Source organism: Apodemus sylvaticus, chromosome 10, assembly GCF_947179515.1.
Source record: "Apodemus sylvaticus chromosome 10, mApoSyl1.1, whole genome shotgun sequence".
NCBI lineage: Eukaryota > Metazoa > Chordata > Mammalia > Rodentia > Muridae > Apodemus > Apodemus sylvaticus.
The window spans coordinates 105,231,325-105,254,112 of record NC_067481.1 but is presented as its reverse complement, the minus strand read 5'-3'; the positions used below and the strand labels follow the sequence as shown (position 1 = coordinate 105,254,112).

Here is a 22,788-nt window from a genome sequence, read left to right as displayed (position 1 = left end):
ACGGGAAGAAGCCTGAGGCCCCTTACATTACCGAGTGTCCACTCGTTGGCTAGCAAAGACGTCCCATTGACCATCACATGCAGTCCAGCCAAAAGTTTCCTCAAACTGAGAAGTTTTATCCAGAAAGGCATTATAACAAAGAACTGGAGTTGAGACTTGCCTTAAGCCACCTGAATCTTAGTCCCTAAGTCTATCTGTATAGGACACAATCAAACTCATAGAGTTGTGATGACTAAAACAAACAGGAAATCCTTAATGAGGCAAAGTATCACAATAATGGGAATTTAAAGGGGCTAAGGTCCCAAGTTTAAGTGAGAGCCAGCAGGTGCTTAGGCTGGTAGAAGGCCCAGCCCCTCAGGACAACCACCCTCCCCTTCACAGCCAAATCCGCCCACACATTCTTCAAATCCTTCAGCCACTCATCCACACCTCACTCCCTTTCTGGGCCATCTGCCATCCCAGTTAAGATTCTGAATTGCTACCAATCCTCACTCTTGCCCTCGACCTCTTTCCTCTCCACCCCCAAACCACCAGCTCTCCACACTTGGAGATTTACAAACATTTCCTAAATCGTTGTTCCATGATTGAAGCCGTTCTACACCCCAACATCAAAAGGAAAGCCCCATCTAATTTTTAACCTGCTAATCCTTTCTAGGGACCTCTGTCTTCCTTTCTATTGTTACCCCATCATCCTCCCATCACCATAAAAGCTTCTGGGGTCCCCTCTGAAAACTGCCTTCTTCACCCCCTTGGCACCTCCACCTCCAGCTCTCTGCCTGTAGCCTCTCCTTTCTCTAAGGTTTTTGTCTTCTATCTTTGCCATCCCTTCCAATCCTCTGACAATACAACTGCAAAGACACCTGTCTTGGAAGTGTCAGTTTAACAGAAGCAAGAAAGGAAGTGAAAATAAGCAGAGCCACAGAAGACAGCAGGGGTATAATCAATGGAACTTAGAGATAGAAAAGGAACTGGAGTGGGCTTAACTACCTCTGTTAGCCACTCCGCTGTAGAGCAATCCTGGATCAATCACTTTGCAAGCTCAACATCACCCAGTTCTTGTACTTCATAGTTCCCAGCTGGTGATGGAAAATTAGAAGGACAGAGAGATAAAATATGACCAAAGCTACACAGCCATTACGTGGCTGAGTCAGGATTTGAACACAGGTCTAACTACAAAGCTAGCCTCTTCTGTGTACTTTCCTACTTCCCCAGAACTCTGTAAGCTTCCTGTCCTCTCTCGAAGTGCTACCGCTGACTATCCCTCTAGATTTCCTTCTGAAAATACTTGTGTTCTTTTAATCACTGTTCTTTTTAGAGCACTTGTACATGTTCTGTGCATTTTGTTCATTCTCTTATCCAACCAATGCTAAAAATAACCACAAAAAGTAGTACTGTCATTCTAGTTGTTTTACAGCGAAGGAAACTAAAGCCTAAATGCATACTGTTAACTAAATTCGAATCCAGATCTGGCAGATACCCGGGCCAATGGCCTCCTAACTATGCAGTCCAAGAAGTACTACTTCAAGAAGTCCAGTGGCTACTGTCTGTCCCCTATCAAGACAATTCCAGCCCACAAACCGAAAACTCAACGACGCCCTTACTTTTCAGGTTAGTTGTCTGGAGACTGAAAAATCACGCGACTTGTCCAAGGTCACAGGGCTAGAAGCGACAGGCTCAGGGTTCGAAGCCAGGTGTCCCGACTCCAAAGCCGTGCGGATAATCAACATACTACCTCCCGCGACGCCCTGTCCTCCTCGCACCTCCACGCCCAGCAAGCTAAGCCCGCATCTGGGCGTCCGCGCCCCGCCCCGCGGCCTTCCCGCCGCGCGCCCCGCACACTCACTTCAGGTGGTCCAAGGAGTGGATGTTGCGGGAGGACTTGCCGTGGCCCCCGCCCACCCAGCTCCGTGAGCGGCCAAACATGTCCGCGGACCAGCCCCGTCGCCCGCCTCACGGTTTCATGTCCGATCCGACCAGCGGCCCGGCGTCCGCGACGACATCTCAAGCCCAGCGGCAGCGGCGGGGACGGTGGAGAGACCGCCAAGCACCTTGCTCCCCGGCCCACAGACCCGCACTGACATTCAGCCGGAACCGGCCGTTCGACCGCCGCGCTTTACGGCTGCCGCCGCGAGGAACTCTGGAAAATGAAGTTCTCGAGCGAGGCTCTTGACGACAGGACTCTGCGAACGGACTACAAGGACCGGCAAGGTTCGCGCGACCATCGAGAAGAGGCGGGACAAGAGGCAGGAAAGAGGCGGGGCACTGTCTGAGTGGGCGGGAACTATTTGCAGAAATTGTAGTACGACTATCTGACCTTATTGGTTGTTAGTTTTATGATTAGAAAAAGAAGAGTGTGTCTTGAATCCCCAGCTAAAATTGGAGCCCACCCTTGGCAATTTAGCGATGTTTAGTTCTCTTAAAAAATTGTGTGTAAGTACAACTTTGGAAGGTAGGTTCTCACCTTCCACCATTTGGGTTCTGAGAATTGAAGTCACATCTTCAGTCTTAGCAGCATCTTTGCATAACAGCTGAGCCATTTTGATGGGCCTAACTCTAAAAATTTTTAAGGGCTGGGAATGTGACTTACGACGCGCTATGGATTTAACCTTCAATATCACAATAATAAGAATTAAATAAAAATAAAAACCATTGAGTAGTACATATCATTTGTCACTATCCTAAGCGATTTATTATTTAATTCTCACAACCCTATGAAGTAGATGCTGTTATTAACCTTATTTTACAATCCAAGAAACTAAGTCACAGAGAAGTCAGGCACTTACCATGTGACAGAGGCAGGATTCAAGCCCAGGTACCCTTATTTGCTTCTGTCAACAAAACCAATCAATAACATTCTTGTTTGTCCTTACAACCTTTTCCTTTTGCACTTTAGTCTTAAAACATTCTGTAAAGATGCAAGCAGCAAGGTAAACACCAATGTAAAACTAACCACAATGTGCTTTCAGAGGTTTTCTCTGGTCACCATCCAAAATTCATGCCATTTCCAACTAATTCAGTAAGAAAGAGAACTCCAAGATCTCCATGTGAGGTTATATACACCTGGATTTCCTTCCCGGATTGGAAGTGGGAACTGCTGTGGAAAGCAAGGCTTTGTGCCCCATACCCTCTCATTTAGTCATTTCTATATCTCATAGCTATTTAGCCCTTGTGGCAGCCCACTGACTGTCCTAAGAACAGAACTGAGTCAGGGACCAATGTTCTCTCCAGGGCCCAGGACAAGATTTGCACATAGCACATTTTTAGATGAATATTGATAGAGTGAATAAATGATGGTTTGCATTGCTTCCAAAAATTAGAGAGATGGAGGCCGGCATCAGTCCAATGGTTTCCCATGTAGAAGTCATAAAAGAACAAGAACAGGTCTGACCTCCAAAGAAAATTACACAGACTCAGCAGCTTTGAGACTCCATTTCTCTGGGATTTAGTTTCCTCATCTGTGAAAAGGAAATATACTACATTGCCTTGTCCAGCTCCTGTAAAGCTAAGTGTGACCTTAGATTAAAGACCTTTTTAAGAGTTAAGGATAGAGCTGGATGGTGGTGGCGCACGCCTGTAATCCCAGCACTCTGGGAGGCAGAGGCAGGTGGATTTCTGAGTTCAAGGCCAGCCTAGTCTACAGAGTGAGCTCCAGGACAGCCAGGGCTACATAGAGAAACCCTGTCTTGAAAAAAACCAAATCCAAAAAAAAAAAAAAGAGTTAAGGATAGGCCTTAATCCCAGCACTCCCCAGCACTCGGGAGACAGAGGCAGTGGAACTCTACAAGTTCTGGGACAGCCTGGTCTATAGACAATTTCAGGCCAGTCAGAGGCTTCATAGTGATACTCTGGTTTTGTGGGGTTTGGGTTTTTTGTTTATCAAAAGCTGAGAATGTAGCTCAGATGTACAGCTGTATCTCGCCTACATCTTGCACACACAAGACCTTGTTTTCGATCCCTAACTGTTTAAACCCCAATGAAGGCACCTTTAGCAAACTCATCCTCCTGACAAAGCACAGAGATGGTCTGTGAACAGAGAAATCTGAGCAGATATATACTTAGCATTATTGATATTTTTAAAAAACATCGACTGCAAAGTAATAAGAAACAATAGGCAACCTTATTGGCAGAAGATTTGACCAGCTTGTGGTGCTGCTCTCCATCTGGATGTTACGCCGCTATCAAAGGTTTTCTTACCATACCGTGAAAAGGAAAAAAAAAAAACAGCGCTTTGGAAATATTTAAGATTTCCAGTGAAATTGCCGGCATTCTTTTTCCACATGGCATCTTTTAAATGGGAAAACTAAGTTCCAAAAGGGTGACGCACCATACTTAAGTTCTAGATGCAGAGTCTAGGGAGTGCCAACTGCAGAAGAGCAACTTCAAGACTGGAACACCTCCCATGGGCGGAGTAAAGAAGTACCCGCCCCCGGACAGCTCAAGCCAATAAGCACGGAGCACTGAGCTAGCCAATGAACGCGGGTGAGCATGCGAGTGGCCAATGAACGAAGAGCCTCTGGGTAGGCGGTGCTGGGAAGTAGCAGAGCGACACGGCGGCTGCAGAGATGGGCAGTGATCCTGCGGGGGCGCGGAGAGTTCCTGAGGAGCGCCCAGGAGAGACGGCCGCGGGAACCTGGCCTCAACTCTGAGCTGCGGCGGGGGCGCGCGAGCGCGGCGCACCGAGCGAGCCGCTGGCCACTTCTAGGGGAGCCCTGAGGAGCGAGCGGCCCGTGTGGCCAGTATCCGGATCCCGGGGCTCCGTGACCCAGCCCTGAGCATCTCGGGGGGGTCAAGGAGCGTCTTCGGAGGCCGCCCGGGGCCCAGCGCTGCCGCCACTGAGCCCCGGGGCGCCCCCTGGATGGCCGAGCTGCCCCCTCGCGGGCCGCCCGGGCGCCGCAGCGGCTGAGGTCGCTGGGATCGCCCGGTCGCCGCCCCCATCGCCGGCCCCTGCATGCCCGGCGCCCGGGTCGCAGCCCACCTGGACGCTCTGGGCCCCCTGGTCTCCTACGTGCAGCCACCGCTGCTGCCCTCTATGTTCTACGTGGGCCTGTTCTTCGTCAATGTGCTGATCCTTTACTACGCCTTCCTCATGGAATACATCGTTCTCAATGTGGGCCTCGTCTTCCTGCCCGAGGACTTGGACCAGGCGCTGGTGGACCTTGGCGTACTCTCAGACCCTGGCTCTGGCCTTTACGATGCCGACTCAGAGCTCGACGTCTTCGATGGATATTTGGAATAAGGTCTTGATTACTGTTCCCTACTTGCCTTCCACCATCCGCAACTCTTAGCCTGGACCAGCCGCCCATATCATGCCGCTGCCACTGGTTGGGGGCACCATCTGGACAGGGATGAGACCCCAGGAAGAGGCCTGTAAGTGCCCTTGAGATGGGGTTGTATTTCGGGGAGGGAGAAGGTGGTGTCCTCAGGGCAGACTAATATCCTTCCTCTAAAGCCTCTGATTTCTCTGGCCACCTCCCTCAGATCTAACTCAGATGCTAGGAATAGTAGTGTTTGGAAAGATTTCCCCCAAGGAAATGAACACTTGGAGTAATTTACCCCATGGCTTGTGTAAAAGCTTTGTACCCAAAACCTTTTGAGGTGGAGCTGTCAGCTCCTCCCCCAAGTCTTAGCGTGTCTTGTTGGTGACCTTGGGGTTTGGGGGACTGCTTCCTTGTCCTGAAAGGATAGACTGGTGTCATAAGAGGCACTGGTCACTTTTGTTCTGCGGCCTCTTGAGGGACCAGTTAAACTCAGGGGCTTCAGGCCAAGCCTGTGAGAATGAAAACCTTCAGCAAACAACACCGCACTTCCTGTTGGCAGTGTTTCTGCTGCTGTATTTGGAGTCAGGTTTCAGAGATACTGGGTTGTTGGTACCGCGGCTTAGATCCGCTCTGCAGAGGCTGTCAGTGTCTTAGGCTGCTACACTGGAGCAGGCAGGCAGTTCTGAGCTGGTGCTGGCTTTGTCTGCAGTATTTGCAAGGCCTCTCAGGACCCTAGGGTCAGCAGAAGGAACCCTAGGGTGGTTGCACTCAAGACCTGCCTTTGGGCTTCTGCCAAGAAGCTCTGTTGTAAGTTAGAGAAGGATAGTGTGAATCCAAGGAGGAGTAAGACTGGCTGAAATCTCCCAACAAGGGAAAGGGGACAGCTGGCCTATATGAGAGAATGTTTGTGCCAGGCAAGCTGTTGGGTCCAGTGAGGTGTCATGGGGCAGGCCTGGGCCTATATAGCTGGGGAATGCTGGGATTTGGCAGGTCCTAGAGCCCAGTGGCAATGGAGAGGCATATGGAGCTGGTGGGCAGGGTCTCCGTTGAGATAACAGATACTAATGTCACTCCAAGGAGGCATTTACCTCTCCTCTCCTATGTTACCTGATTGCCAACATTGCCATAAGTGGGTGTCTTACTTTGGGGTACTGTGCCAGAATATCATAGCTCAGACAGCAAGCATTTCATCCTCATAGTTTCCCAAAGGGCACTGACCCCACTCGAGGGCTCCACCATTGTGACCTAATCACCCCTAACACCATCACTGCTGGAACAGGCTTTCAGCAGTGGGATCTGGGGACACATGGTCTGTCTGTCTGTGGTAGAAATAATGCATGGTAAGCAGGAAATGCTTGGGGACAAGGCATGATGTCTTTGAAGAACTCTTTAGTAAGTTTAGTGGTACCCACACAGGTGCCAAGCTCAAGGCAGGGCCATGCACCAGCTGCTTCGCATTCCTGCCAGCCTGGCATCCATCTTTCATTGAACAGATATCTGGTTGTTGAGTACTCGGTGAGCAAAGGCAGATGGAACCTGGCATGCAGACCTTCCATGAGGCACACAATTGGGCATCTAGAAACCCAGTGAGGAGCTTAGAGGCTGTGTTGCTGCACTCGGTACTGTTTGTACAACAACTGGCCTCTGGCAGATGCTCCATACAAAGTGACCACGAGAGGGGAATAAGGGCTGCTTTAATGAGAGAGTGGGAGAAGGCCTCTCTGGAGGGGTGGCAAATACGAGCTGAGGTCAGAATTGATAGAAGGAACCAGACAGAGACCTCTGGAGCAAAGCAGTCTGGGTAGAGGAAATCGTTAGAACCCATACCCTGAACTGGGAAAGGCATGGCTCATTCAGCAGCCAAAGGGAGGCTGGAGATAGGATTTGTAAAAGAGGTCAGTGGTGGGCCATAGATGACTTAGCCAAGAACAGCATTCAGTGGCGGTCCTCCGCAGGGCATGGCATAGTCCAGCTCATGTTCTGTCAGATGACTGGCAGCCGTGAGCAGAATGGGGCCAAGTGTAGGTGAGGATGTTGTTAGTTGTCCAGCCAGAGGTGACAGGTAACTGGACGAGACCGCACTGCGAACACCTAACAGAGATAAGATCCCCGAGACCCACTCAGAGCCTGAGTAGAGACTGCAGACCAGTCCTGCTTCTAGGCCTTCTGAATGTTCTCACATGTAGTCATTCAACAAGCATTGGCCCTCCTTTTTCTCTCAGAGTCTAGGCTTGGCCCCTGTGATCCCAAGTTACATCTCTGTATTTGAGCCAAGTAGACTCTCAGGCAGTATAATTTGGTGAAAATGTCTTATTTTATCTTCTTACCATATCAACAGAAACATTCCTGCTTCCAGCTGAAAACACTGGCTTATTCTAAGCTCAAAACCAGAGCCCAAATGCTTTGACATGCTGTGCAACAAATGCTATGTGAGCAGAGACACCAAAATCACACTGAAAGATACCAAAGTTCATTCCTTTGGGACACTCTTGGCTGACCTGGGGGTAGGGAAGATGAGGGATGTAGAAAGGCCCTCACCAAGGGCTGGAGACAATGAAACCCACACACTATCCAAGCTAGAAGACTTTGGTCCCGGGGCCAGAAAGGCCCAGAGGATGCGGGGAGGATGACTGGTAGCAACCTGAAGTGAAGTGAGCCAACCTTGTCTCCTGGTCCTTTCCATGCACAGGAGCCCCGAGCCAGGCATGCTTGTTCCCACTCATGCTTACATGCACCTGTGTTCTAGCAAGCCAGAGCAGGAGACATGAACTGAGGCCGTGCATACAGGACACACAGGCAGTGGGGGCTGGGTGAGTCTCAGCAAGAACAAGGACGCCCACTTTTGCTCCTCACCTCTGCTGTCCAACTGCGTAACTCAGCTCCTCATACATTTACTGAGCACCTATTTGAGGAGTCAATGTACAGCCAAGCTTAAGAGCAGTAACTCTAAACTCAGATTTTCTTGATTCAAATTGCAGGCCTAGCCATAGTCTTGGGAATGCCATTTAACTCCACATGTTGGTGGCCTCTTTTATAAAACAGGGGTAATGAAAATCTGTCTTGTTGAGAGGACAAAGACTTGGACCTCCCTGCATGGTAATTGGTCCATGAACATCAACCACTGTTATAGACAGGTAGGTACAGTCTGAATCATCTGCCCTTACCTGCCTTATGCATTAATCTTCATGTCTCATGACTAACAAAAAGACCAGAGACTAACAAAATGGGCTCAGAGAATATGCCCATTGGTGTATACACACACACACACACACACACACACACACACACATCTCTACCTCTGTCTTCCTGCCTATCTGGGCCCTAGAGACTTTTTCTCATACCCATAGTCCCTGGGGCACTGGTTCTAGAGCTATGGAAAGTGGCCTCTGTGGATTCTATAGAGTGTTCATTGTGGCCCGGGGGAGTAGCGGAAGGAGCTCCTTGCTTGCTGGGGGAGAGGACTGGGTGCATGACCTGGGAGCCTTAGGTGTGTGTGTGTGTGTCAGAGTGGAGGTGGGGGTTTCCGGACAGCCCATCTGCTAGGTTAGAGATGCACCTTAGCCTGGTTAATTACTTTAGAGTCTTATAACAGGTGGCGGGTGCCTATTGGACCTCCCTGGCATATGAAGTATTGTAGAAGTGACATAATCTCTAGCCTGGGAATGGGTATGATGCCACCAGAGTCTGTGTGGCCTGGTACAGTGTGGCTGTGGAATAAGGGTGACTGACACCTTGATCTGGCTTACTCTCAGGCCTCAAGGCCTGAGGACCATGACTCCTTCCTTATCCTTCCTTGTCAGACTATAGCCTGTGCCGTCAACAGAATACCCAGCAGAGCATGATACTGTCCAACTGGGATGCCCACCACTTCTATGGGGACAGCCATATATTCCAATCCCAGTTGTGGGAGACCTACTGGTAGCCTGTGGACCTGGATCAGGGCGAGAGGAGATGCAGAACAACAGGAAGGAGGCTAAGGCTAATGGTCTAGAGGTGTGGGGGACATGTGCATGTCCTGCTCTCACCGGGAGACACGTAGAAGGACCCTGGTCACAGCGCTTCAGTAGTCCTGGCCATCCCTTTGGGAAGAAAAGGTCTCTAGGTCAGCTGAGATGTCAGTGGCCTCATGTCCTTGGCTCTGAATTAGCACAGCCTGGAGATTCCAGTGAGGAAATGGGGCCTTCATATTACACCCTCCTCCCAGCCCTGGTATCTGTTTAGCTGAACGAAAAATAGGAGTGCTTTTGTCAGATATTACTGCTGCCTTCTTCCTGGACCTTCTGAGAACAGCAGCTGCATATGGGAAATCAAAATCACATTGAAAGACACAGACTTTTTATTTTTGAGACAGGATCTCACTGTGTGGTTCCAACTGGCCTCAAATTCAGGATCTTCTTGCTCTTGCCTCCTGACTGCTGAGTTAACTCAGCATTGCAAGTAAAGACTAGAAAGTGAGGGGTCCAGAGACCAGAGCTAAATAAGATGGCTGTGTCTCCTGCACAGCACGGTGGCCACCAGGGAGCAGAAGGGCCTTCCAGGACCGGCCGAATGGCCGTCCCCCATGCGCCAGTCATGACCTCTCAAGGCCCGTCTCATCTACACACTTGCTTCTTTTATCCTGAATTCCTCCAAAAAATCTTTTAGAAAAATTGTAGAATTCCACACTTTCAGCAAAGTTACAAGAAAAGTATAAAGAACTCCTGTGATCCCTTCACCACAGCCAGCCTGCCAGCCAACATTTCTGCTCATTTGCTAAGTGTAAGCTCACATTCTCCTCTGTGTATACCTATACATGCACATGAGCACACACATACACATGTACAATCATGTTCTAAACCATTCAAGATATGTCACAGATATGATGTTCCTCTGTTCCTGAATACTTTGGTCTGTATTTTCCTAAAAGAAGGGTCTACTTGGTATCTGTAGTGTCCTTGTTAAAGCCAGCAAGATGTCATTGTTTTTTGAGATGGGGTCTTCTATAACCAGGACTGGCCTAGAACTCCTGATCCTCCTCTCCTGCTCTATCTCCCAAGCACTGGGTTACAGTTGGGTGCCACCACACCTGGCTGAAATCAGCGACTGGACAGCGATAGGACCTCGGCACACTCTGCTCTATTGCTTTGTTCACATCTTTTTATCTGTCCTAGGGATGTCCTTTAATGGTAAAAGCGCAGTATTTGAGGTCACTGCTTTCTTTATTCTAGACCAGCTGCTCAGCCTGTCTATGTCTCGGTGCCACATTGGCAGTGTGCAGGAGGCTGGTGTGGCATTTGTGAGCTGTCTCTGCCTGGGGTTGTCAGGTGTCCGTCTGAGCTCAGGATTCCATTCAGATGATGTGATCTAGGCAGGAAGAGAGTGTGTCCCCAGTACAGAATTCTGAAAGCCACACGTCTGCTGTACCATGCCGGCCCCATTAGCTTTGGTAATATGAGCCAGGTTTCTCCACTGCAGAGTTACTGCTTTTCCTTTTTAGAGTTTAAGGTGAATAATGCTTTTCATTTTAGAGTTTTAGTGCTTCCTTGGTTTAAAAAAAAGTCGGGCACACCTTTAACTCAGCACTCCAAAGACAGAGAGGGAGGATCTCTGAATTCAAGGCCAGGCTGGTATACAAATTGAGTTCCAGGTCAGCCAGGGCTACACATAAAAACCCTGTCTTGAAAAAACAACAACAACAACAAATACAAACAAACTAAAGAACAGCAGCAGCAACAAAGTCTACTTTCTCATGCGGACTTTGGCCCTGTCGCCCTGCCTAGCTACCGATGGCATGGGACTCCCTCTCTTGCTGCTCCCACCTCCCAAGTGCTTGGCTGTCGTCCTGGTCACCGCACCTGCTTTCTGAGTGTAGATGTGTACCACATGCCAGTGTAGGTGGATGGAAACCAGCGCTTCATGAGCATCAGGAAAGCACTCTGCCAACTGAACTACAGCCCCAGGCCCTCTAGGCTGTATTTTACTGTTTTTTAGGTGTTTCTGAGGATCCAGCCCAGTGCCTCCTCACACATCCTAAACACATACCCTACTACTGAGGTGCACCCCCAAATGAATGCTATGTCACCACTAGAAGAAGCCAGCTAATGGCGAGGGCCGGGACGCTTTATATGCAGAGCTAGTACTGCTAGATGAAAGTTCCCAGCACCAACCTAGACAATTAGTAAGGCCTGACCAGGAGCACAGAGCAATCTGTATGTTTGGTGTGGGTGTGTGATTGCTCCAGCCCACTTTTTGTTTCCTAAAGTTTTTGTAGTCACACACATTTGGGGTTTAAACCCCATTTCTACCAACACTTTGGATAAGTGACATCACCTCCCCCAAGCCTCAGTTTCCTTGTCTGTAAATTGGGAATAAAGGAAGGTGCCTAAGGGCTTACAGTGATTGAGTGGGTTGGTGAGTGACATGTAGGTGACTTGTTAATGATGTGTACAGAACCATGTGATGTGTTAGACCAGGGGACCCTGCCCCAGGAGACCCCCTTTATTGGAGTTCCTTGCTCTTCTGGGGTCAGTAACCAGAAGAGCGCATCACTGTGGACTGCCTGTGAAGCAGACTGGGTTGGGGATGCTTGGTACCCACGAGCGTCAGCTGAGCTGCGCTTGCAGCTGACATCCCACATCCCTAAAGGAAGGCCTCCTTCCCGACTGCCTGCCTGGAAGGAAGCTTGGCTGAGAGGTTAGAACTGGGTGCCTCTCCCACAGAGCTTCCCTGCATCACCCGTGCATGGTCACTTAGTTAGGCGTCATTAGGCACAGCAGGAAACTGAGGCTTGGGGAAGTTCAGTGACTCACTTTAGATGCCCAGCTATGAGCCACCCACAATTGCACAGCATTTCTGTTTTTTTTTTAAATTAGATATATTATTTATTTACATTTCAAATGTCCCCTTTCCTGGTTCTACCCCCCCCCCCCAAATCCCCTATCCCATCTCCCCTCCCCCTGCTCACCAATATACCTACTCCCGCTTCCCTGTCCTGGCATCCCCTATACTGAGGCATTTAGCCTTCTCAGGTCCAGGGGCCTCTCCTCCCTTTGATGTCCAACAAGGCCATCCTCTGCTGCATAAATGCAACTGGAGCCATGGGTCTCTCCATGGGTACTCTTTGGTTCATGGTGGTTTTGTCCCTGGGAGCTCTGGAGGTACTGGGTGGTTCATATAGTTGTTCCTCCTATGGCCCTGCAAACCCCTTCAACCCCTTGGGTCCTTTCTCTCGCTCCTCCGTTGGGGACCCTGTGCTCAGTTCAATGGTTGGCTGAGAGTGTCCCCCTCTGTATTTGTCAGGCACTAGCAGAGCCTCCCAGGTGACAGCTATATCAGGCTATGTCAGCAAGCCCTTGTTGGCATCCACAATAGTGTCTGGGTTTCTGAAGTGAGGTGCTAGGCTGGAGGAAGCCCTGAGAGGTACCAGAGAAGTCAGGCTCACTGTGCCCCGATCAGCCTGCTCTTTCCTCTCTCTGGCTGTAGGTGTCCTCTTCACTGTCTCCTTGGCATTACCCCATTACCTTTTTAAAATTACAAGTGATGGGTTATTTTTTTCATAGTTATGACAGAGGCAAGAAGATCATGAATTTGAGGCTAGTTAATAGTTGTAATAAGACCCTACATCAAAACAATCATAAAAATACTCTTGAATTGGGCCAGCTGAAGTGGCTAGTTCCTCTGATTTCAGCACTGGGGAGGATGAGGCAGAAGCATCAGAGCACTAGTCTAACCCAGGCTACAAAAAAAAAAAAAAAAAAAAAAAAGGAAGTTGCAGAAAACTCCATTGTTGAGGCTTGTGAGAGGGCCCAGCAGGTAAAAGCATTTGCTGCTAAGCCTAATGACCTGAGTCCCAGTGCATCCTGGGAGAAGGAGACCAGTCTCACGACTGTCCTCAGACCTCCAGAGTCAGGCCCTGGCAGGCAGACGAGATCTGTTTTAGACCTGCTTCAGTTCTCCCGGCATTTCATTACTGAACTCCAATATCGCAGAAGCCGAAACCTCTGGTCCAGGTGTTAGATAGGGGATACTCAGCCTGTCTGGATGAGTAATGTCCAGGTGGTGTGTGACAGCAAATGCATTGTGGACAGCTGCGGACACTAGATGGCCCATATGAGCACGCATAGCCAGCCAGCCTGTGGGTGGAGTCCAGGCCCGAGACACCAGCTCTCAGCCAGGACTGCCCCATCCTGTGCTGTGTGGACATAGGAAGCTTCTCTCCTCTTCTGTCTTTGCAGCTGACAGGGAGGTGGCCTCCTGCTACACAGTCTGCCTCTAGCAACAGGGATCCCAGATGTCTGCAGAGCCGGGCAAGCCATGCATTTGGGGTATGTAGAGAAAGTGGGGTGTGCCGTGGGCCTTCTAGAAGGCTGTCTGTAGGAGAAACACAAAGTCCGTGCCCTGGGAAGGCTGTTCCTGCCTCCCACTGAGCACCTTCACCTCTTCTCTTTCTTTTTTTTTACATTTATTCATTTATTCAGGGGTGGGCGTGGCTATGCCACGGTGCACATGTAGATGTCAGAGAGAAACTTGTAAAAGTTTTTTTTTTTTCCTTCTGCCATGTGGATCTTGGGATCAAACTAAAGAAGTCAGGCAGCACGTCCCTAAATCAACCAAGCCACGCTGATGGCGCCTGAATTATCTTTTATATAATTGTTTTCTTTACATTAACTTTTTAAAAAAAATCATTTATTCATTCTATGTGAGTCCATGTGCATGTAGGGACCGTGGCGGTCAGACGAGGGCATTGGATTCTCTGGAACTGGAGTTATGGGTAATTCTAAACCACCACGTGGGTGCTGGGAACAGAACCAGGGTCCTCTGTAAGAACAGCAGATGCTCTTAACCACTGAGTTAATCCCCAGTCCTTAATCGGCTTTTAAAAGGAAAAACAAGCTGTAAAGGAGAGGAACTTGAGTGAACAGGTACCTGGCATCCTTGGTTATCACTGACAGACTCAGCAAATGGACGGAAGTCAGCAGCACCTACTGAATCCTGGGTCAGGGTGCGGGTACCGGGACAGGGCTCCTGGGACAAAAGGCTCAGTCAGACCAGCAACTGCTGGGACTCTTGTGTAGTCATAAGGACTGGCAGGAAGTGAGGCCTCCTCAGTGGTTCCTGTCCCTTCCCTATCCTGGGCTGCGGCATCCCTGTAGGAGGCACCTGGAGGGGGAATCTCAGTAAATTATTCTGCTGCAGGCTTCTGAACATGAAGGCCTTCAAGACTACCCTGTCTCCCTAAGGTCATTGAAACGAAGAGCAGCCACAGATAGGCTCTGGTGTGATGGGACAAGAGTCTCAGAAGGCCTTTCTGGAAGCCCCAATGTAGCTACAGCCCCTGTTTCCCACAGGTTCTCTGGGCAGGTGGGAGGGGACAAAAGGGTAGGGAGCCTGGGGGTGGGGGTACAGGGCAGTCAGTGGGAATGAGAGAAGGTTCCTGGTGTGGTAGAGTGTATTCCCAGTTGGCCTTCGGCAGATAAGTCTGGTAGAGGATGGGAGAAATTTCAGCATATTCAGCATAATATGGAACATATAATAGCTCCAACCCCCACCATGTTCAGAACTACAGGAGACAGTATGCCTAGTCTCCCCGTGGGGTGCCCTTCCTGTGCAGCACAGCCCTGGGTGGATCCCCAGCGGTGCTCACACCATGTCCCATCTTTGGGAGGGTTGCTTCAAGCTAAAGTTGCTCACAGCTTGGCACAGTGCCTGGCCCCTGTCTTCTAGCTTGGGGCCCAGCACGGAAAACATTGGTGTGCAAAATGGAAACAGGAGCCGGACAGTGGTGGCACATGCCTTTAATCCCAGCACTTGGGAGGCAGAGATAGGTGAATTTCTGAGTTCGAGGCCAGCCTGGTCTACAGAGTGAGTTCCAGGACAGCCAGGGCTACACAGAGAAACCCTGCCTCAAAACAAAACAAAAACAAAATGGGAACAGGAACTGGTGGTATACAGCACTTGTTCTGTTTGTGGAAACAGGCTCGTACTAGATGGTCCAGCCTGGCCTCAAACTCAATCTTATCCTGTAGCCCAGGCTGGCCTCTAACCTGCCATTCTCTGATCTTAGCTTCCTAGTGCTGGAATCAGGGCCAGGGCACCACAGCTAGGCAGATTTCAGTACTTCTAAGCGAGCATCGTTCAATGAGTATCTTATGCTTTCTGGGCCTTGATGTCTTTATCTGTCCAACAGACATAACAACTCATGGACTGGTAAGGAGGGTGAAGATACCCATGAGCTCTTGGGTTATTTGGGAGGAGATCTCAGGAACTGCATGTGGAGAGTGGGAAGTGAGGCCAGCAAGACAGACCAGGCAGGCGCTGAGCATACTACCACATTAGTCTGGGGTTCAGTCCTTCTCAGAAGCCCCAGGAGCCAGAATGGGGTGCTTTGATGACCCCCTAGGTACCAGTGAGGAGCTGGGGTGTTGGCGTACTACTTCCTGGCAGTCACTGGTGGTTAGCAGCTTGCTGTGGGGGTCATTCACTCTTGTTCTTATAACTGGGGGCCCATCATTCTCTGGAGACAGGACAGAGGTCTCTGGATCAGGGTACCCAGGGCTGGGGAAGGGAGGCAGAAGGAAGGGACATGTTGCATGAAAAGAGCGCCGGGTGCAGTGGCAACCCTGAGTGTGATTGTCCCCATTTGTTACCAGTGCAGTGCCAGCTCTGCCTGCACTGCTTGTACAACTGCAGGCGACTCGCCCTGCTTCTCTAAGCAACCTATAAAATATGAAGAGGCACAGTGCCTGGTGGAAATGGTCATGGCTGCTTAGTGACTCTTGGAAAAGGTGGGAACAGTTGTTAGCAGCCACGACTGACTGGAGGTGCTGCTAGCTTTTGCTGGTTGGGGGCCAGAGCTAAATCTATGATGCTGATGAGTGATCGCCCCACGCACCTGACTGCTATTCAACAGGGCACACTGTGTTTCACTGAGATTGTTCCACGGGAGGCTCAGGGGTGTTTGTAGAGGGAAGAGTCTGAGGCAGGCTAAAGAAGGGGGACCTGGGTACGACACTGCTGCAGAGATGCTGATGACAGCTAATCATGGGACTGAGGGGACTGAAGGAGACAACCTGACATAGGGCCAGGACTTACAGGCAATGCTGTGTCGTGGGAAGGCGAGCCAAGTAGGGACACGGAGTTGACTGGCTACCTTCCTGTCAGCACAATGCTTTCCCGGAGAGGTGCGAGCGCTGCCCGCCCTGGAGCTTACTCAGCTGTCCCCACTTGATCTCCCCTATGGCTGAGATCCTTCTCTGACCCTAGCATCTTTTTCCACCCCTTGAGTACCTGACCAGCTCTCCTTTACCATAGAAAATTACCATGGCTCTCCAGAATCATAGAAGTGAAGCAAATGCATTAATAGGAACTGGAAGCCAGCGCTCCGGGAGCTAGGGTGTGGCTCAGTTGGTGGAAGCTCCCTCAGCTTGTATTCCACTTGACCCTGAGTTCCAAGTTCCATTTCCTGCAGTGCATACAGTCTCAGCACTTGTGAGGTGAAGGCAGAAGAATCAGAAGTTGAAGGCTATCCTGGGCTACCTACATGAGACCCTACCTCAAAAACAAAAACCAGCAGGAAATGATAGGAAATGGGGTGGGAGAGGGGGCTCAAGCAGACCTTGCGCTAGCTAAGGAGCAGTTGGTGGTTAGTGGGCTGATGGCTGTTGGCCAAGGGTGAGGCGGTTTTCTTCAGTGGTGTGTAGCTGCTAGTCCGTTTCTTGTGTTCCTACAAATAATTCCTCAACCACGTTCGTGCAGGCTACCCCAGTTCCACTCAGTCAGTCACCAGAAAAAGAAATGTTAAAATGAAAAGCGAGAGGAGAGGAAAGACAATATAAAAGAAGCGAGGAAGAAATGTCCTGCTACATTATATACTTGTATGAACTTGTCAGAGAATTAAAAATTGTTCTTAAGGGGCTGGAGAGATGGCTTGGCAGTTAAGAGACTAACTCTTCCAGAGCACCTGGGTTTAATAATTCCCAGTACCCACAGGGCAGCTTACATCTGTCTGTAACTGCAAGATCTGACAAAACATACATTCAGACAAAACACTAATGCACATAAAATAAAAATAAATTTTTTAAAAGATAGATAAATTTTTAAAAATTAAATTATTTTTAAAAGGAAGGAAGGAAAGAAGGTAGCGGAAATGCTTCCCCAGCCTGAGCATGGGGCTGTGGAGAGTCTAGAACCTCAGGATGAGAGCAGGACTTCCTCGCCCCACCTGAGCCGCAGGGAGACAGCCCCGGCCAGAGGCACCGTGGCCCGCCCTGTTGATCTCTGTCCTTTGTCTTCTTGGTTAGGCCTGCTCGTGCCAACAGCCGGGTTCCTGCCCCAAGCCAAGTGTCTGTCTGCCAGGAGAAGTGAGGACTCAGCGCCAGCATAGGGAGTTGCCGGGCCCTCTGAAGGCCTCGCCTGCCACCTGGCTCTGCACTGTCCTGGATCTGGCTTGCGACTCACCACCTTTGTGATGGATGTTTACAGGAACCCAACCACACGTCACCCCTCTGCACTTCACCCGCAGCTGCACCTGCCTCCCCCACAACCTCTGGGAAGGACATGGAGAGCTGAAGTGGCAAATGGACTCATCCTCAAGCGGCTTCCGTCAGCACTGTCTGATGCCGGTTGACCTTAAGCTGGGAAGTCTTCAGACCCAAGACTGTTGATCATAGTTTCAGGGAGTCACTCTGAAGAGGGCTGTGCCGGGGCCCAGGCAGGGTTTAACCTCTCCAGGTTGACAGAACTGAGACACTGCACTGGGGAGGCCATGCTGTCTCTGGCTAGAAATCTATTTTTGGAAGTGTGAGTGGTGTGCACAGTGTGAATGGTGTAGATCCGTGATTTCCATAAACCTGCAAAAGCAATACTTAGAGGCTGACTTATTTCATTAAAAAAATGTAAGCAACTCTAATCTTCTCTGCCTTGTCTGTTTGCTGGTATGTGTGTGTGTGGCCCGTGTGCGTGCGTGCGTGCGTGCGTGAGTGAGTGAGTGAGTGAGTGCGTGCGTGCGTGCGTGCGTGTGTGTGTGTGTGTGTGTGTGTGTGTGTGAATTTTGGAGACGGCATCATGGTTGACAGTTTGCTGGAGATGCAATCAGAGACTTGGGAACTTACTCTAGAAAGACTGCCTTCTCTCATCTTCTGAAAGCCCAAATTATGGTGAAAAGCTAGGGGGCCCTGGAAAACTCGGGGCTGAGTCTCAGAGGTGGCCGGGTGTTGTCCCACACACAGAACCTAGGGTACACCTCATTAAGGAGGAGGGAGGGAGTGGGCACAAGTGGGCACACATTCAGTCTTAGTGCTCAGGAAGCAGAGGCAGGCAGATCTCTAACCTTGCCCCACATGTCTAACCAGGTCTTAAAAGTGAGTTCCAAGCCAGCCAGGGCTATACAGTGACACCTTGCCTTGAAGAATGGGGAAGAGGCCGGGAATAGAATTCATTTGATAGAATGCTTACCTGGCCTGCACAAAGCCCTGGGCCCTAGCATCACATAAAAACAGGCACAGTGGTATATGTCTATATCCCAGCATTCCAGAGGCAGAGACAAAAGAATCAGAAGTTCAAAGATGAAAGCAGGAAGATCAGAAGTTCAGGGTCATCCTCAACTATGTGTTCAATTAGGGACCAGCCTGAGCTACATTGGTTCCTTTCTCCAAAAACCACAAAAAAAATGGAGCCCTCTTCCCTAGTCTAACCTAGTTTAGAATATAGTTGTAGACCCGCCCCAAAGTCAAGTACAATTAGAGCAGCATTGGATACAAAGATGTGAGTGGTTGGGTACTCATGGGAGGAGCCTATGGCCCTCCTTACCTTCTTGATGGGATGAGCATTTTGCAACAGGGAATTCTGAATTTTGTGCAGCTGAATTTCTCAAGATGGCAGGACTTTTTAGCTCCAAGGACAGCCACATATAACAGGAAGAGAGACATTCTCCCTTGGAGAAAGGCCTGGGGCAAAGTCAGGGCCTGAGGAGAGGCTTACATTAAAAGTGCACTGCATGGGCAGCATGCCAATCCTTCCAGAATTCTATGCATCACAGCTGGGGCCTGGTAACCTATTCTAGCATGTCATGCCCATACCCACGGAGATCCTTCACGGGGGGTCACAGCAAAGCCAATATGTTGATTCCTTCCCCATGAATGCCAACTTTCTAACATGGGACTGGAAATTTACCTACCCCCTGAGATGGCACCATGCTAATTACCAAAGGGTTCTTTAAGTTGCTGCATCTCTACTCCGGGCCCACCCTGGTGCAACCCTCGTGTGTCCACTGCCCAGGAGCCTTCGTGCAGTGCATGGGCTAGCCAGCCACACTCAGCAGCTCTGTCCAGGAGGCATCTTACATTTCCTAAGAGGCAAGATTTCCAGCACAGGAATCTAGAGCATCTTGTTCATGTGTGTCCTCCGTGCACGTTACCGAATGCCTGGCATGAGGCTGTGCTGAGAATTAGCCATCCTCACATTTACTGTGCACCACTATGGACAGGGCTCCTGACTGGGTGTAGAGAGCCCAGGGGTGATCAGAACAGACAAATCCCTTGATTCTCTAGAGCTCACATCCTATACAAGCAGATGACAAAAGTTCTAGAAAGAAAATATTGTGGCAGTGTTGGATAGTGGGGAACAGAGTAACGAGAGATAGATCTGCAGGAGGGTCTGCCCTGCAGTCCTGCAGGAACTCAGCCACATAGAGTCTTGGAAGGAACAGGCAGAGGCAGGAATAAGACACAGGGGGAAGAAAGGCTGAGAACTCCTGCACTGAGTTGTGAGCTGGATTTTTATTTGTTAAGACAGGGCCTCCCTGTGTAACACAGACCAGGCTGGCCTTGAATTCACAGAGGTCTGCCTACCTCTGCTTTCAAGGGCTGGGGTTAAAGGTGTATGCCGCCACACATGACCTTTGTGTTTTTCAAGATTTATTTATATGTATGAGTGTTTTGCCTGTGTGTGTATGTGCACCAAGTCCACGTAGTGCCCATGGAGTCTACAAGAGGCCATCAGAAACACTGTGTCAGGCATTGCTTTCAACTCTTAATTTTTTTTTTTTTAATGGGCTAGAGAAATGGCTCGGTGATTAAGAGTACTTGCTGCCTTTGCAGGAGACCTGGGCTCTGTTCCCAGCACAAACTGCCTGTAGCTCCAGTGCATCCCAGTGCTGGTCAGTTGTCCCTTCCATAGTGTGGCCCTGGGGATCAAGCTCAGGTCACCAGGCTGGCTTTACCCCCTCAGCCATTTTGCTGACCCATTTTATTAACATTGTTTTCACATTAAGCCTTTACATAACCCAAGAGAGAAGATACTGTGACTCTGCCCATTTTATAGATAAGGAAGCTAAGGCACAGAAGAAACTTGCCTTGCATATATGTTAAAATGGAGCATGAAACCAGGCAGCTCAGCCAGGAGTTGGTGTTGTGCAGTCCATGGAAGCCAAAGGGCCTAAGATGCTTCCCAGCACACAGGATCAAGAGCCAGTGAGCTATGTCCCTGGCACTGTAGTGAGTGCCTTACCTAATCAACTCATTAAAACATGACAGCCATCAACATAGAGTAATGAGAGACAGCTTGGCATTTCCAGACAGACCACAGGCAGCAGTACAGGTCTGCCTTCCTTCCTGACAGGTACAGCAGAGGCCTGCCTTGGAGAGTACCTCAGTGCTGTCCCCTGTGGCCACACAAATAGGACTTCCATGTGCCACCCTGAACCTGAGGCTCTAACAGTTCACAATGTAAGCCTGAGCTACAGCTAGACCTGTCTCTTCAGGAATCCTCCCCACCCCAGCGGCCATGCAGACCACCCCTGGCCCCCGGCCCTCTAGCCCAGTTCCCACTTCCCGGGATGTGCCAGTCCAGCTGGCATCAGGGCTGGTATGACAGAGCTAGGCACGCAGACAGCTCCCTCTGCCAAGACAAGAAAGCAAGCTGTCACTGTCCCCGTGGAGGGATCAATGGTGCCTGAACTCAAAGGTGGTGTCCCAGAGAAAACAGAATCAGCCGCACTGGTGCTGCCAAGCCCTTTGGGCTAGCTGCAGCCAAGACTGGCCAATTGGCTATCCAGAACTGCTCGCAGATGCAGGAGGGTAGTAAGAGAGAACACTCCGCTTTGTACAGTGGTCCCTGCCTCAGTCCCCAGATCCAGGAGTAAGAACTTTTCACTGCATCTTTGGAAGCTATGAAAATCTTTGCAGTGAAGACAGAATCTCAGCAGTGGTGGGTCGTATGGTATACACATGGGTGTGTGCAGTGTTGTAGAAACAATACTGTGTGGCCTCGAGGCCTGCTCTGAACAGGTTACAGACTGTCTCTGCTGGCCTGCGTTTCCTCACTTTCTCCTCTCTGGGTGGCCCCCCTATAACATGGCTGTAATGCTACGAGGAGAGCAAAGCCCCAGCCAGCTGTCCCATTCAGGACTCAGGGCTCCCAGCCAGCAACCTGTGTCACATACTAGACACATACTCAAGATGATTCCAGCCTCACTTCTGGATTGGTGGACACTGCTAAGCCTGCCTGGCTGGCAGAGTGTGGGTTGTTTTAAGTTGGGGCAGAAGGTGTCCCCAGATGGGACTTGTGGGATAAACCAAGCCCCAGAGCTTCGGTGAACGTAGCTGGTACATTTAAATGATAGTGACTTTGAGGGAGAGGCCGGAAGAACTCCCCGCCGCAGCGGCCCTGAAGCAGACCATTCCCTGGCTCTTGGCTTACATCCAGAGTCTGGGCCAGGCCTGACTCAGCTTTGACCTGAAGTTTATGGAAACAGTACCACAAGTAGAAAGAGCTACCATAGGCTCCCTGTCACATCCAGAGGTCTGCAGGCCAGTGTTGCCCTTAGCGTCTTCAGAGCTTCCAGGAGGCCCTGTTTGGAGCAGCGGGAAGACATGTTTTCTCACCAGGCTGGCCCTGGCCTGGACTGGCAGGCACTTGGATGCTTCGGTTCTTCACTCTGTCCTGGAATGTCGAAGAAAAGGTCTTCGGCCTCCTGGGTGAACCCCCGGAAGGCAGCCCCGGGCCTGTCTGCCAGCACTCACAGGCTGTCTTCGTACCTGGCACTGTAAGAGCCTGGAGCTGGTCTTGGAGCCTGTAGAGGAGCAAGACGTGTCCATTCTTCATGTAGGCAGGGCCCAACTCTGAGCCTGCTGGGGCAGGTGACAGGATGCTGACTCCTGTGGGGTGTGGTCCAGAGAAGAGCGGAGCCCACAGTACCCAGGTCAAGGTCCAGCAAGAGGACATGCTGTGGGACATGAGGAGAGACAGGTGACTCAGTGAGCTGCCTGAGGAGCAGCCTCGACAGAAAAGTAGGGGCTGTCACAATGCGGGGCACTGAAGAAGGGGCTGGGGGACACCTCCAACACAGGCCATGGGAGAGAGTGGACAGACACAGGGTGAGGGGACAACTGTCTTCATGTTGCTGACAGGAAACGTATTAATTTCCAATGAAGATAAAATAGCAGCAAGAAAGACATAAAGCTTCAAAGGAATGACTTCCTAATGCCAAGGATGGGGATTGTAGGAGACTGGCTCAGCTGTTTTTCCCTAGTCTTTAAATCTGACCTCAGCGAGG

General features: G+C 50.3%; 3 protein-coding genes across 20 annotated transcripts in view; 1 reads left to right on the top strand and 2 right to left on the bottom strand.

Moving 5' to 3' along the window:
• The window catches only part of Clec16a (C-type lectin domain containing 16A), a 189,224-nt gene extending 187,073 nt beyond the window's left edge, over nt 1-2,151 (bottom strand). For 4 of the 6 annotated variants that reach the window (XM_052194091.1, XM_052194092.1, XM_052194093.1 and 1 more), the window contains exon 1: nt 1,844-2,141. In XM_052194091.1, the coding sequence (XP_052050051.1) occupies nt 1,844-1,923 (80 nt within the window). In that variant the 5' untranslated portion in view covers nt 1,924-2,141. Of the gene's footprint in view, nt 1-1,843 lie in introns of all 6 variants that reach the window. The other 2 variants (XM_052194096.1, XM_052194095.1) reach the window with 2 other exon arrangements.
• Nucleotides 2,152-4,517: 2,366 nt separating this feature from the next.
• Dexi (Dexi homolog) lies at nt 4,518-18,144 on the top strand. Of its 5 annotated transcripts, XM_052197200.1 has the most exons (4): nt 5,235-5,367; nt 8,301-8,392; nt 13,472-13,561; nt 17,537-18,144. In XM_052197200.1, the coding sequence occupies exons 1-4, from the start codon at nt 5,307-5,309 to the stop codon at nt 17,702-17,704; spliced, it is 411 nt and encodes a 136-aa protein (XP_052053160.1). In that variant the 5' UTR covers nt 5,235-5,306; the 3' UTR covers nt 17,705-18,144. The 5 variants fall into 5 exon arrangements, with proteins under 5 accessions (XP_052053164.1, XP_052053163.1, XP_052053165.1 ...); XM_052197204.1 differs by lacking the exon at nt 8,301-8,392 and having other exon boundaries at nt 4,518-5,367; XM_052197201.1 differs by lacking the exon at nt 13,472-13,561.
• Nucleotides 18,145-19,992: 1,848 nt separating this feature from the next.
• Nucleotides 19,993-22,788, bottom strand: part of Ciita (class II major histocompatibility complex transactivator) — a 48,901-nt gene continuing 46,105 nt past the window's right edge. For 8 of the 9 annotated variants that reach the window (XM_052197191.1, XM_052197194.1, XM_052197195.1 and 5 more), the window contains one exon: nt 19,993-22,458. The gene's annotated coding sequence lies outside the window, so the exon portion shown is untranslated. The remainder of the gene's footprint in view (nt 22,459-22,788) is intronic. The other variant, XR_007979916.1, reaches the window with a different exon arrangement.